Genomic DNA, 14,545 nt, shown 5'->3' on the forward strand with positions numbered 1-14,545 from the left:
TTGGTTAAGCTTATGTTTCTCTTGTTTGTCGAATGAGGATTTTGATCTATTGTTGATGCTTATTTGGGGAGTTCGGAAGGAGAGAAACCAAAGGGTTTGGTCTGGTAAATTCCATTCTGTTGCTCAGGTTCAGTTCCATACTTTCAAGGCAGTTAATGCAAAAAAAATAAGATTATCTTGGGTAGGCAGGTTAAACCTTGGTGTCCTCCTCCAGCTGGTTGGCTAAAAGCTAATGTTGATGGGGCGTATAATATGCATTTGCGCCGTGTAGGACTTGGAGCAGTTTCAGGGACTCTTTGGGTGATACAGTGGCTGGGGCTTGCTGCAGGTGTGATGATGTGACTTCTCCATATATGATGGAGGCGTTGGCTGGTCGTTTGGCTTGCAAGATTGCTTTACAGTTTCATCTAACTCCTATTACTGTTCAGTCTGATTGTCTACAGTTGGTTCAGGCATATGGTGAGGATACTTCTGAGATTGGGAGGATTATAGACGACATTTCTTTGGCATTGACTTCTATGGTTGGATCATTCTTTTGCCATGTTTACAGAGAATCTAATAAGATTGTTCACAAGTTAGCTCATAGCGCCCTTGTTTCAGGGTCGCAAGTGTCTTGGAGTGGGATTGTCCCTCCTGCACTCGATGAGATCCTTTGTAACAATTAGTTCTCATTAATAAAGCTTTTTCTTTTTCTTTTTTTTTACTTTCTTTTTGGGTGAAAGTAACAATAAGAATTTCTCAAAATATACATGTAAAGTGGTAACACTAAAATTAAGAAATAATGTTGACAGGAAACTAAGCTGCTCTAATGGTCGATACTTGGAACAACAGGAGACCACAGTATCTAATGCTTCATGTGTTTTTCAATGTTGACAAAGCGTCCTTTGTGGCAGCTGAGATTACAGCATCTGAGGCATTTGGCAAGTAATAGTATTTTCCTGAAAAGCAAATAAATGATAAGGTTATGAGCAGGTCTTCAAACACGATGAACGGTGAATGGTTGATATAAGTTGGAAAATAAACCTTGAGCAACTCTTGCAATCTCCTTGGCAAAACCAGTTGAAACAAATTTATTTTCAGTGTCGATGACAAGAAGAGACATCCCTGCTTTGTATATTTTACCAGCAACCTCAAGAATCTCATCCTTCAGTAAGAAGCAAGCAGTAAGAATTGCCACAAGCAAGTACGAATAAGGAAAGTTCAAAGTTGAGTGCAAAAATGCAAAACCACATAGAGCATACTGTTTCCGTGGAAAAAAAATATGGGTCTTGCATGAGATCTGATATTAAGAAACCTATTTCCTCTTGGATATTATATTAACATGGGGCCAATTCTAATATGTACTGAGGTTTGGCTTAAAACCTCAGTTAATTAGACCACATGTTGGGAGGTTCATAATTGCTATTATTAAAACATCTGGTGCAAACTTTACCTTCAACTCCTTTGCCGAAGGTTTTGGGACATCAGTAGCAGCAGCAGCAGCTTCAGGGTCATTGGACCTTTTTAGTGATATATTGGCTCTACCATCAGTTATTGCAACAATCATTATACGTCCAACATCACCACTCTTCTCTGCATTTAGCCCAACCCTTACAGCCTAAGCAGTTTGATTTGAGAAATGGTCAGTCAAAAGAAAACATAGCTGTGATTATACACAAGGAGATACTTGGTACTACAAATCACGATGCGTATATTACTAACAAAATTAAAATAACCAAGAGTACATGCATAAGAATATCTTGCATAAATTGCAGAGGGAAAAGCTGGATGCTTAAATTAACATCAGAAGGTCATTCTATTATACTTTGAAAAAACTTGGTTAGCAGCCAGCCAGTACGGGAAGTCATTAGAAGTATCTAATGAAGATATGACCTATTGACAATCTCACACCCTTTTTTTTTCAATCTCACACCCTTTTTTTTTTTTTCCTTTGGTGTGTGTAAATGGATCTACATACCGTGGTCAGACCATGAGCAAGGGGAGAACCTCCACCACAGGGAAGTCTCTCAAGACGATTTCTTGCCATTGCAATGGATCTAGAAGGAGGCAGAAGAACTTCAGCAGAATCTCCACGGAAAGGAATAATAGAAACCTATTCAGAAATACCAGTTGACACTATTACAAAGATAATTACCAGGAAAGCATCAATAGCAACAATTATTTTATGATGTTAGTTTGATGGATTGCTGATCTAAAGGACACACATTCCAACTCTTGCAGAAATTTGGGGAAGAATATGATTTTACATAGAATTATACTTTTTTTTTTTTCTGAAGTAAATACTCCATATTCACAGAACATGGATGCTGACTGCTGAGAAACAAAATCTGAGTTGCTCATGTGCATGTCAAAATATTTTAAACCATCTAGTGCATGTGCATGGTATTCGCAGCATTTCAGGTTTTTTTTTTTTTTTGGCAGGATATTGACTAGATAATGAAGCCCCAATTCAACGCAATACATTTCATTTTTTCTTTCTTTCTTTTCTCATGAGAAATAATCAGAAGAAAAATTGTTCGGACAAGAGTCATGGTAGTCACATCTTCTAAAGTAATGTAAGTTTATGTCACCTGATCTCTGCTCGTATAACTTTCAGCTAGTAACTTGAGCGCTGCACCTTTTGCATTCTGCATTCGGTTCAGTGCCATGCTTCCACTTGCATCAACAACAAATATAACCTGCCATGCAAATTGAGTAACTTCCCTCTATTATATAAGGAACATTTAGATCAACCACACTTAAATAATCTAAGATGTCGTCAAAAAGAAGCAATTAGTTTGGTCTGACTAAGTATGGCAACCAATGCCAAAACAGACGCATACACACACACATCTGCATATCTAAATATATGCATATATTAAAAGGGCAAGATGACTGCAATAAAAAGAACAATGAGTAGAAAAAAAATCTTTGTGTCAATACCAGTGCTCCTGCTTTCCGTGCCATTCTCTTTGCTCTCATGTCAGTTTTTTCAACAAAAACTTTCCTACCGACTTGAGTGTTCTTCTCCCTACGCAATTTTTGATATGGTGCAGCAACTCTAAGAGTTGCATCAACAGCTAATCTCTTTACAGGTCCCTGTTAAAGATAAAGCTTGATTAGAAAAGACAAACATGATCAAGCAAGTTATTCAAAGCAAGTAAAGTTGCATGTCCCTCTAGAAAGGGAAAGGCAGAGTCACCCACTAGTTTTTACACTAATGTAGATGGTGAGTGAAAACCAAATAACTGATATATAAGTTTCCATCAGGGAAACAAATTTCGCAGCCAATGTTATTCATATGACTCTGATCAAGTCAGTAGAAGAACCAATGAAAGCAAGGTTAAAAAGGTTATGAGTCTTGTGAGTGTTTATGGAAAATCAAAGAGCAGAAGTTATTTATATTCTCATCAAGAAAGTGGAAGGGAATGGTAAATGGTGAGGGTGCAACCTTTGGAAGCATTGGCTTAATGTATCGACCTCTATCCTCTGAAAAGATAACATTCTTTGCTCTCCCAGCCTTCCCTTTGCGTCTCTGCGCTTGTTGTGCAAAAAAAAGAAGCTTCTCATCCACCAAACCCCCTTCTGCATCAAAGACAAACTCTTCAGGTAGCTGTTCCTGCTCTTGTTCATTATCTTCATTCTCTTCCTTCTCTTCATCATTGTCATCCTGGTTACATATCACATATCATGCATAATGTTAAAACCTCTGTTCCCTGTTAAATCTTTTTTTAGCAAAAGAACAATTAAATTGAGGAACACCACAACTATTATTCAATCAATCACCTAAAAAGAAGGACGCCCTCTGCAATTATGTGTACTCGAAGTTTAAATTTTAATCAATGTGAACAAACCTCTTTTTCTTCTTGCTCCTCATTTTGCTCTTCCCCAGATTCTTGATTTTGAGGAGGTGGTGGAGGTGGAGGCGGTTGATTTTGCTGTTCTGGTGGGTTCTCATTAATGATTGAGCGAGGAAGTATGACCAGTTCTACCTGAAGTAGGTAATATATCAGAACAAATAGTAATGATGCAGATAATGATTGATGATAAAACTAAAAAGGTGATTAGTGAAAAAGTAATTCCGTTTTGCAAATTCATCATATATGCTGAACATATGGAGTTATTTTGGGGAGCAACTAAATAATTCTTGATAAAAATGGAAGACTCCAATCTTACATCAGAATTCAACTGAAAAGTGCAAAGGGCTCAATTTTAAAGTCATTCCAATATATGCAAAGCGTTAATAAGAGATAAGGATCCATACTAAAAGGATTTTTGGCTTATTTAAAGGGCTGCTACAGTTTCATTCATTCATTTATTATTGTTCTGAAAAGGATCACAAAACTTAAGTTTTCTGCTGATTTCTGTGAAAACCAAAAGGTTCAAAGAAGACTTGTGGATTAGTTCTCAACTTTTATTATGGTTAATACTTTTATGCTTCTCATCTCCACCGCAACTTAAATAATCGTGTAGCCAATATGTTTAAATAATAAGTATTTCATAACATGCAAAAAAGTACTAGTATAACTGACTATATGGGGAAAGAGAATGTGGATAATCTAGCAGAAGTATACTTAACAGCTTTTTTCAGGTCATCAGCATAAACTTTTTCTCGTCCATCTAGAGCAGCTAAGCATTTTGCAACACGGGAAGCATATAGCTCAGCTCTATGTCCCTGATAGTCACATATCACATTAACAATTTAGCAGTTAGTTTCTGGTCCAGTTACGGCAAACAAGTACAAGTTATAACTAGATGCATAAGAAAACGATAAAATGGTAAGACTTGATCCACTAAAGTATACCAAAAGTATTTATCATTAGTCAATCAATAAGAAGACAAACTGAGCTAGAACAGGTAAAATGAAAAAGGAAAACCCACAAGGCACTTGCCAACACAGGGTCTAAGGATGGCAAGATTTGTAGTTCTACAGCTATTCAAGAAGACATTTCTGCAACCAAAACCCACAACCACCAGGTCACTTGTGGGCAACATAAGTCTGGGAAATTAAAATTTTATTTACATAATATTTCTTATGCTGTAAGAAAAAGCATTAGTTATGATTTACTCCCACACATGTTTTAATTAGACTGTGTTTGGCCAATACTGAATAATGGATCCAGTTTTCCATAATTTAGACTAGTTTGTAAGCTGCAAAATCACAACTTTTTAACATTTACTCTCGATTGTAAATTTGTAACAGATGTCCCACATTGCCATAGTGTTCTGAATTTTTATCATCTGACCCAATGATTACCAGCTTTGAAGCTCACACTCTCCATGTACTGAGTGTTCTAACATGTCAAATAAGGGCAAAAATATGACACTCACAAGGACATAATCGGGAAAACAAAAATGGCTCCAAACTGGCATACCAAGTTTTGAGAGAAAGGCCCTTTTCTTAATGGGTGGCCAAAGTGTGTATGAAATTGAACCCACTATTAAACATGAAAAATAGCAAACTCCACTAAGGCAGTAACTTGTACAAATTCCCACATTGCTCTTTCACTGACATCTAACATTGAATACCCAAACCATGGCATAGCCCCCTATGCATAAGAAAAACTATATCTCTTTTGGATTGCACTCTCCTGAAGACAGGATACTGAATAATAAAAGTTGGGATATGCAACAACAATGGGTAATATAGAATTAAAATTTTCAAGAAAAATCTATCTTATAAAAAATCTGATGGGAGAAGAGCACAGGAGAGGATTAGGTAAATCTTCTAACAGATTGGTAGATTAAATTGTAGCAATAAGGGAGGAAAGAGCTTTAGCATCACTATGAATCTTCAACTAAGTTTGGAGCTCAAACTAGGTGACAAGGCATGGGAACATATGTATGGGCATTACCTGATATTAAAAACAAAACTAATACAAAATCAATCCCAATTAAATGACGAGTTTCACAGTATGAACCTGGCAACCACCTCGCAGGGCTTCCAAAACCAGATACTTGAGTTGTTCTCTGCTTATAACAACGTCCTTTAGATACTCTCTTGCCAAAATGATCTGAAACATGTAAATATACAGATTGAAATCAGAAGACTTTTATCTTACAACCACAACACTGTAACAATACACTACGTTAATTTATGGGCATACATGCACTGTATCTGACTATATCAATCATCTTATCAACATATTTTAAGAGTAAATTGGTATTAGTTCCTCAAACAAAGTCTCTTGACTCCTTTTGTCATATTTGAGCATTTCTGTATGCAAACTCATAAAAAGTCCAACTCTATTTTTAAGCAAACTTGGTACTACTGCTGCTTTATCAAAATAATGGAGATACATTAATTTCCAGAGGGAAACAGTGAATGCTTTAAATAAAGTAACAAACCTATAAAGAAAATGACGATGCTAATCAAAATTGGTGTTTCTCCTTTTACTGTATATGTTGTACAGAACAGTATAATAATATTATACATTAATTTTTGTGCTCTACCACCATCTTAAGCCCCTCCTTCATAACTCAAACAATCTCTATCCAACTGTTCGGGGCTGCATTTTATCATTCCTCCTGTTGCCAATCATCTACATGACTTCCTCTCTCATCTCCACTACATCCATTCATGGACATGTTTCTTAAAAGACCAAGATTATGTACCAAAAATCATAGTGGGATGTAGAAAAGTATTACAGATGTGACACTGAACTTATCCACTTATCAGGCATAACTGCAGTTACACTTTTTTACCAGCCCCTCCATTTTGCTAATATGTATCTAGAATGCAAACAAAGAAGTAAATTATTTCACGTCTGAGTACCTGAGTTTTTGCAAATTCTGTTTCTTCTTGAACCATTTTAAAGACTTCAGTACTATATTCCTGAAATTTTGTCGCAATGCCCACAGCTGCAACGCGATCATCAAAACTCATCGGAAGATCTGCACTGCAAAGAAGTGCACCGTTAGTAGAATGAGAAGGTTGCTAACTAATAAACAACTTTTTCTATAAGGTGACTGCAAGATCTATACCTCAAGTTGATTGCAATACGGTCTAGTAAGTGTTCACGCACAGCACCCTCTTCTGGATTATACGTAGCAATCAAGAGTGGCTTGCATGGGTGTCTAAAGCTCATTCCCTCTCTCTCAACAATATTAACTCCTTCAGTTAATACGTTGAGAAGCAAATTACTGATCCCCTCATCCAAAAGATTAATTTCATCAACATATAATACACCTCTATGAGCTTCAGCAAGAAGGCCAGGTTGGAAAACAGTGGTTCCTGTTCTCACGGACTCCTCAACATCAACAGATCCAATGAGTCTGTCCTCTGTGACTCCAAGTGGAATCTAACAACATGAATATAGGCTGTTACATAAATGTATATTACTATAAAATGTGAAAGTTTCTTAGTCCAAACCAGATGAAAGGAGGTGGAAGCTTGAGCCTAATGGGAAATTCTCTTGCAAATCTTTCCATAGCTTCTTAATTAGTGGTGGATCAGATCCAATTTTTCCTCCTGCAAAGTTTATTTGGAAGGTCAAGGTCCCTACTAAGGTGAAGATTTTGGGATGGCTTGTGGTACTGGGGAAGACAAATACATGTGATGTTCTTCAAAGGAGAAGACCAGGAAGTTGTTTTTCTCCTCACTGGTGCATTTTATGCAAAACTCAAGGGGAAAGTGCTGATCATGTCTTCGTGCACTGTGAAGTGGCTAATTTCTTATGGAAAAAATTATTTTGGGAAGCAAGAGTGGACTGGACAACTCCATTACAGAGAAATGACTTGTTAAGGGAAAACCCCATAGCATTTGGTAAAGGTAAAAAGGCCAGAACCCTTTGGGGTTGTGGGATGCTAGCTGTAGTTTGGGTGGTCTGGATGGAAAGAAATAAAAGATTATTTGAAAACTATGGAGGGGTGGAGAAGGAAGACCTGTGGGAGAGAGTCAAGTTTTGGGCATCCTTATGGGTTTCTATTTCTAAGGAATTCAAGGATTATAATCTTTCTTCCATTATTCTTAACTGGCAAGCAGCTGTAGTATAAGCCCCTAAGCCTTGATTAGTATTATTAGACGAGATGCTAGGCCTATAGCCCTAGCTGCCCTCTTTAGATCATTAAAGCGGACTCCTTGTCCGCCTCCCTGTATCTCGATTTTTGCTTTTTTAATAAAAAGCTGTTTCTTCTCAAAAAAATAAAATGTGAAAGTTTCTTCAATAACAAGTACCTGAACAAAAGGAGACCTAACAATCTGAGTCTTGACATTACCAGCAGAATCAAATTCCATGCGTTCAGGTAAAACATCTTCCCACCTTTAGGAATTACAACCAAACCATTTATTATCTTTAGAAGAGAATGCAAGATCATCTCAAAAAGTGAAACAGGCTTTGATAAAAACTTCTTGTATGAGATTTCTAGGATATTAAATGCTAACAATCAAATATCAAGACTTCTTGTTTTAGTTTTCTAGGATATTAAATGCTAAGAAGCATATATTTAAGCTTCAAATGAACAATCACTACCTTCACAATTGCACATTGTTTTAACTGAAATACTTTCATTACCGAAAATAAGGATCTATGGGTGATTATAATCGCATCAAGACAAGAATCGGATGCACCGGATTGACATGCTAACCAGTGTTTTTTTTTTTTTTTTTTTTTTTTTTTTTTAAATATCAACGAATTCCCCAAACCCACTTTGAATTCCATGGGCTCAAAACTCGGACCTTCTGCCAAATCCTACATTTTCAGAGGCAGGAAACCCTAACAATTAGCTAAGCAGGTATATAGGGTCCCAGACGACCACATGAGCAATCCCAAGAAAGCCAGCCACCTACCATCTTCATTCCCATCGTTAGCAAGTACATAATTACTTAAAAAGTATTCAATCTGTTTCCAAATATTCACAGAAAAATTTTCATCAACCAATTTAATTTTCCAAAGAGCTTGTTGACAGACCAAATAAGCAATTACATATAAATTTTCTTCATTCACAGACTCACCCCACATGTGTTTTGGACAGGAAATAAAATCTAGTTTATCAGCAATTGTTTATTGAATCCTGGTGTTATTATCAGTAGTAAGTAATATGCCTTTCAAACACTAAAAAAGAAATGTGATCCTTAAACCACTTATGACAGGCCTGGCAATGCAGTTTTCATAGAGAAAGGAAAGTAACAATGGATAAAACAAGAAAAGTTGTCATTTCAAAACCAAAACATGTTTCTGCTATTTTTCACTTGATCATGAAGTGGCCTTCCATTTATCATTTGGGTCTATTTTTAAGAAAAACAAGCAATTAAAGGTAAAATATTCTAAAGTAAATTCACAGATGATGCCCTAAACATGCAGGTGGGAAAAATAAATTGTAAAGATAAATAACATGCTGTGTCAAAATTTAGATGCAAATTCCCAAATGTGTTTCTTCCACATGCCTCTGGCTCAACTTATGTCAATTGAGTAGTACTTTCCAAATTTTCCATAAAAAATAAAAAAGATTCCTACTAGCACTAGCTGAAGTTCATTTTCACTTTAGCTTAAGTTGATTAATCAATACAGAGTTTAAATCCATAATTACCCCACTCTATCCATGCTGATTGAAAATTAACCTGCAAGCAATCAGTGTCCTTACTCTTCGGGACAGGCTGGATCAGCATTTGCTATTGAACCAACGACTACTTCAATGGGTGGTAAAATTGCATGCAAACCACGGGCCATTACTGTTTTGGCTGTTCCCCTCCTTCCGGAGATAGCAATTCCTCCAATTTCACGGTCTATAGCCCCAAGCAACAGAGCAGTTTTAATAGCATCCTGAAATAACATTAAATATTCGTTAAATGTTCATAGATGACAATTTTACTAATTACCCAACAGTACGTGGTAACATATAAATATGTATCCAGCCAGCTAACTTGGCATACAAAGCAAATACAAAAATTTTAAGGACAGCAGCCCATAACCTAGATTAAAAATTTATAGGACAAACATCCCTAATCTAGAATAATATTTGTGAATGCAGGGAATGGCATACATTAAGAAAGATTCTAACTAGCCTTATCCTCTCAACTCTGGGCACACAACCAAAAAAAAAATTAAAAAAATCCTGTGAATCTTTGGAGCCAGAGGCAGTGCACCTCCATTAGATGTAACAATTATGCTTGAAAAAGAAGACCAAAGAGACAGCCAGACTATCAGTTTATCCCACAGCTCCGCTATCTCTGGCTTTCTGTAATCCTCAAAAATCCGTCTATGTTGTCCATCCGGACCAGCCCTATAAACAACATCCTGCAACTACTTAGAATCTAGGCCTACTCCCTTGATTCCTCTCATAATATGATCAACACTGTCGCGCTTCTCCTGCACATAAAGACTCTCAACATTGGAGACCTAGTCTTCTGTTGTGAACTACTTGACATATGGTGATCTTTGCATTGTGCTACCAAGTAAGTATGAACGAAAGCCAACAACACATTGAGTTTGAAACCGGACACATATATACCCCAAGGCTAAAGAAAACAATTTATTTTCTCAAGCAAGTTATACAAAAAAGAAATGGCAATAGTGAGCATATGAGCAACTTGACATCCAAGCAAAAAATCAGAGAGAGGAATTGAAAAAGGAGAGAATTGGCAGCAGCAGCAGCAGCATTGATGATGAATGAAGATTGAAGAGAGAGAGAGAGAGGGGGGAGTTTACTTGGCCAACAACGGCAGCCAAGGGAAAGAACTGTCTTCCGTAGGAACTGTCCTGTTTCGCCGCTACGGCGCCGTTTGAAGAAGACTCAACAACGGCAGCTGCTGCAGAAGCCGTGACGCGAATTCGAATTCGAATGCGAGCGCGGCGTTGGGAGAGGAGGAGGAGGGGGTGCTGTAATTTGAGCAGCGAAGACGAAGACTGGAGGTGCGAGAGAAATGATGTGCATGGCGACGACGACGTGTGTGAGAAAGCCATTTGATTTGAAGCTGCTGAGCAACTTCCTCTTCCTCTTCCTCTTCCTCTTCCTCTTATCGCTTTACATAATCTGCTCCGGATATCTGGATATTTGGACTCACACTCACACTCGCCTTTTTCTTTTAATTTTTTTTTATATATATATATTTATACGGGGGTGGGGGACACAAGGCGCGCGCCTCCGCTGTTTTACTTTTACCATCATGTTAAATATCCAGATTGAGCAATGGACTGATGGAGGACAACAAGGACGGACATTTTACCGCTTCTTCAGTTCAGTTAGTATAACTTTTTTTTTTTTTGGATATATGGAGACCAAAAGGCCCAACAAAAGTAAAGAACAAATTACATCTCAGAATTTATAATCCTAATTCTAGGACTTTCACACAAGTTATCAAGCAAGCTAGGAATAACTTGTGGAGGGGATTGCTCCATGAATTGAGCTCCAATCTCTGCATCCAAACCAGCTTTGGAGAGAATGTCAGCAACCTGATTTACTTCACGATAGACATGCTTAAGATCATAATTGTGTAATTGTCTTGGGAGAGCTTGGCAACAATCAATAATAGTTTTTAAGGGGTGCAAATCATCCACACTTTGCTGAACTAGGGAAACTAACACATGAGAATCACTTTCCACTAGAAGATGACGGCAATGGTGAGAGAGAGTCATTTGTAGTCCCAAAAGTAATCCCCAAGCTTCCGCTTGAATGAAAGAATCGCAACCAAGGTTAGCATAAAACCCAGAAATCCAAGCACCAGTGAAATCTCTCAAGACACCACCAGCACCAATTCTCCCATTAAGATTTCTAGCCCCATCAACATTTAATTTAAAGTAATGCTCCGGAGGTTTCTTCCACAACAAACTAACATAAGTTTTACTGGACTGTTGCGGCTTGAAAGTATTAGCAGATTTCCATTCCTGGCAGAATCAATAACAACTTTCCCAGGATTAAAAGGATAGTGAAACCCCTCATCGAACACCATTTATTCCTCTACTTCCATATGTGCCAACATGTATACACAAATATTGAACACCATTGGAGATTACCATAATAGATTTTCCTACATTGAGAATTAGCAAAGAACCACCCATACCAATCAAGCTGCATAGTCCAGGAAATAGAATCCAAGCATATAACACTATTCCAAATCATCTGGGCAACAGGGCAATCTGTAAGCAAATGTAAAATTGTCTCAGGTTGGTCATGGCAAACAGGGCAATAACAATTAGTAGTAATTCTTCGTTTAACTCTTTCAACATTGGTGAGGAGTTTACCATGGCAGACCAACCAAAAGAAATATTTCAATTTAGGGGGTATTGGTAACTTCCAGAGAAAAAACCAGGGAAAATCCATGATATTTTCTTCCTTAACCAAACAGAGGTAAGCTAATTTAACAGTAAAATGGCCATTACTTGTTCCTCTTCAAATCATTTTGTCTGGACCACAACCGTGAAAACCTGGAGGAATTCTAACAATTCTATTGACAATATCATCACAGAAGTGAAGTTTAAGGAAATTTATATCCCACTCACCATCATTCCAACAATCTTTGACTCTGAGACAATCATTGACAGTAGCCCGACTCAGAGTATGTCGTAGAAGTGGTCCATCAGTAACCCACTTGTCATTCCAGAAATTGGCTGAACATCCATCACCAATTCTCCAAACTAAACCTTCCTTTAATAATCTGATTCCATGAACTATACTCCTCCGAGTACTAGAAATTCAAGAAGAATAACCATTTTCAGAGTGCAACAGAGGAATATCTTTCACATATTTCTGATGTAAAACCATGCTCCATAATCCTTCATCATTTTGAAACATCCTCCATCCCACCTTAGCAAGCATAGCTTGGTTCATGTGTCTAATATTCTTAATCCCCAATCCACCGAACCTCCTTGGTTTACAAACTAAATCCCAATTAGCAAGGTGAACCTTCCTACTGCCATCATTATCTCCCCAAAGAAAATCTCTACTCATTTTCTCAATAGTGTCACAAACAGAAGCGGGAATCTTAACAGTCTGCATAGCATAAACAGGCATGGTGGAGATAACATAATTAATTAGAGTTGTTCTTCCCGCAATATTTAACAATTTACCTTTCCAACCAGCCAATCAACCCTGAACTTTATACCTTTAGAACAATCAAGAAACGTATTTTGTTTCGTGCTTTTCAATTTGGGTCACCACAATGGCTATCTAATATACATGTATTTATCTCAATATACATGTCAAACGCACTCTATGAGTAGATAACAACGTGAGCAGTTATTTTACAAAATGGAGAAAAAAACTGCTCCACTTTTTTTTTTGCTTTTTTTTTTTTGTTAAATTTCTTTTCTTTTTATTTTATTTCATGAATTTACATTTTTGTCCTTCTCGAATATTTCAGTTCAAAGGTTTTTTTAATATTTGAGGGATATTTTGATTAAAAAAAATCATATTTTGGCTTACAAACTCTCTTCTCTCAATAATAACTAGACGGGCCCTCACACACTGTGTGTGAAAATTGATATTTTTAAAAAACAGAGAGTGGGTAGTTTTTTTTTACAGGAGTTGATAGTTTTGTGGAAGTTTGTGGTTTTTTTTTTTTGGTTCGTGACCACTTACCCAATTTTAGCCTAAAAATTGCCCACTTACTCCACCAAGAGTTTTTTGACCTCATTTACCCAATCTAACCTATAGTGACAGTTTTGCCCCCTATTAAACTCTATCCTCTCAGACTCTCTCTCACACACTCTCTCTCTCTCTGCCGCGCCCCACCTCCGGCTTCGCTCTCTCTCTATCTCTCTGTGCCATGGTTGCTCCGGCAGCTTCGAGCCACCACCTCCATCAAGTCTCCACCGCCATCAGAGAAGATAGGAGCACTGCATCCGGATTCGACCTCAACCTCCGAGCGCCGCCGTCACCCGAACCATACTCTCTCTCACTCTCTTTGCCATGGCTGCTCCGGCACTCCACCTTCGGATTCGGGCCAACAACTCAATCGATCCGGCGGATTCTGGGCCATCTAGTCTTTGTTTCTCGATCCGGATCTTGGTCGGGTCTTAACTGGGGAACCCACGGCGACGAAGACGTACGGTGGTTGAGGTTGAGGTCGGTGGTCCGGTCCTATCAACCTTGTTTCGCCAACTCTTCCCATCTCGACGAAGACGATGACGATCCGACCAATCCTGCACCGACCTCACACTCGGTGGGTGCCCAGAGCAATTTCTGGGTGCCCATATCACTTTTTTTTTTTTTGTATACTGTGAGCTCCGAGAATGGGAAAGGAAAAAAAAAGTGAACGTGTACAATTGAACATATAAATTGATCAATTGTGTCTTTAGTGTATTCATTTTGGTTCACTTGAGGGCAATAATATGATTATTGGAGGGCAATAATATGATTTTTGAGAGGCAATAATATGAGTATTGGGGGGCAGTAATATGGTTACTAGGGGGCAATAATATGATTACTGGGGGGCAATAATATGATCAATTGTGCCTGTAGTGTATTCATTTTGGTTTTGGGAGTTTATACAATTCACTGAAGGGCAATAATATGATTACTAGGGGGCAATAATATGGTTACTGGGGGGCAATAATAGCCGGATTCCGGATTCCGGTCATCGGTCGCCGAATTTCGGTTATCGGTTCCCGGAATCCGATCACCGTTCGCC

At 37.9% G+C, this 14,545-nt stretch overlaps 1 protein-coding gene across 2 annotated transcripts; it reads right to left on the reverse strand.

The window, feature by feature from the left end:
- Nucleotides 1-671: 671 nt before the first annotated feature.
- LOC112165833 (magnesium-chelatase subunit ChlD, chloroplastic) lies at nucleotides 672-10,995 on the reverse strand. 2 transcript variants are annotated; one of them, XM_024302516.2, is made up of 15 exons: nucleotides 10,626-10,995; nucleotides 9,562-9,740; nucleotides 8,156-8,240; nucleotides 6,964-7,280; nucleotides 6,755-6,878; nucleotides 5,901-5,993; nucleotides 4,559-4,654; nucleotides 3,834-3,971; nucleotides 3,431-3,649; nucleotides 2,923-3,078; nucleotides 2,571-2,678; nucleotides 1,958-2,092; nucleotides 1,433-1,597; nucleotides 1,024-1,144; nucleotides 672-938 (listed from the first exon to the last, which is right to left on the reverse strand). In XM_024302516.2, exons 1-15 carry the CDS (start codon nucleotides 10,878-10,880, stop codon nucleotides 853-855), a joined length of 2,277 nt encoding a protein of 758 aa, XP_024158284.1. In that variant the 5' UTR covers nucleotides 10,881-10,995; the 3' UTR covers nucleotides 672-852. The 2 variants fall into 2 exon arrangements, with proteins under 2 accessions (XP_024158284.1, XP_040362402.1); XM_040506468.1 differs by lacking the exons at nucleotides 9,562-9,740; nucleotides 10,626-10,995 and adding an exon at nucleotides 9,508-9,551.
- Nucleotides 10,996-14,545: the final 3,550 nt, after the last annotated feature.

This window comes from Rosa chinensis, chromosome 5 (genome assembly GCF_002994745.2).
Source record: "Rosa chinensis cultivar Old Blush chromosome 5, RchiOBHm-V2, whole genome shotgun sequence".
Lineage (NCBI taxonomy): Eukaryota > Viridiplantae > Streptophyta > Magnoliopsida > Rosales > Rosaceae > Rosa > Rosa chinensis.

What these genes read in the sequence shown, in the direction of transcription:
- LOC112165833 (XM_024302516.2), bottom strand. Translation starts at nt 10,880, where the DNA reads ATGGCTTTCTCACACACGTCGTCGTCGCCATGCACATCATTTCTCTCG. An exon ending in GATCCAGCCTGTCCCGAAGA is followed by an intron (nt 8,241 to 9,561) that starts GTAAGGACACTG and finishes TAATTCCTAAAG; the next exon opens with GTGGGAAGATGTTTTACCTG. An exon ending in GATTGCAAGAGTTGCTCAAG is followed by an intron (nt 939 to 1,023) that starts GTTTATTTTCCA and finishes TTTGCTTTTCAG; the next exon opens with GAAAATACTATTACTTGCCA.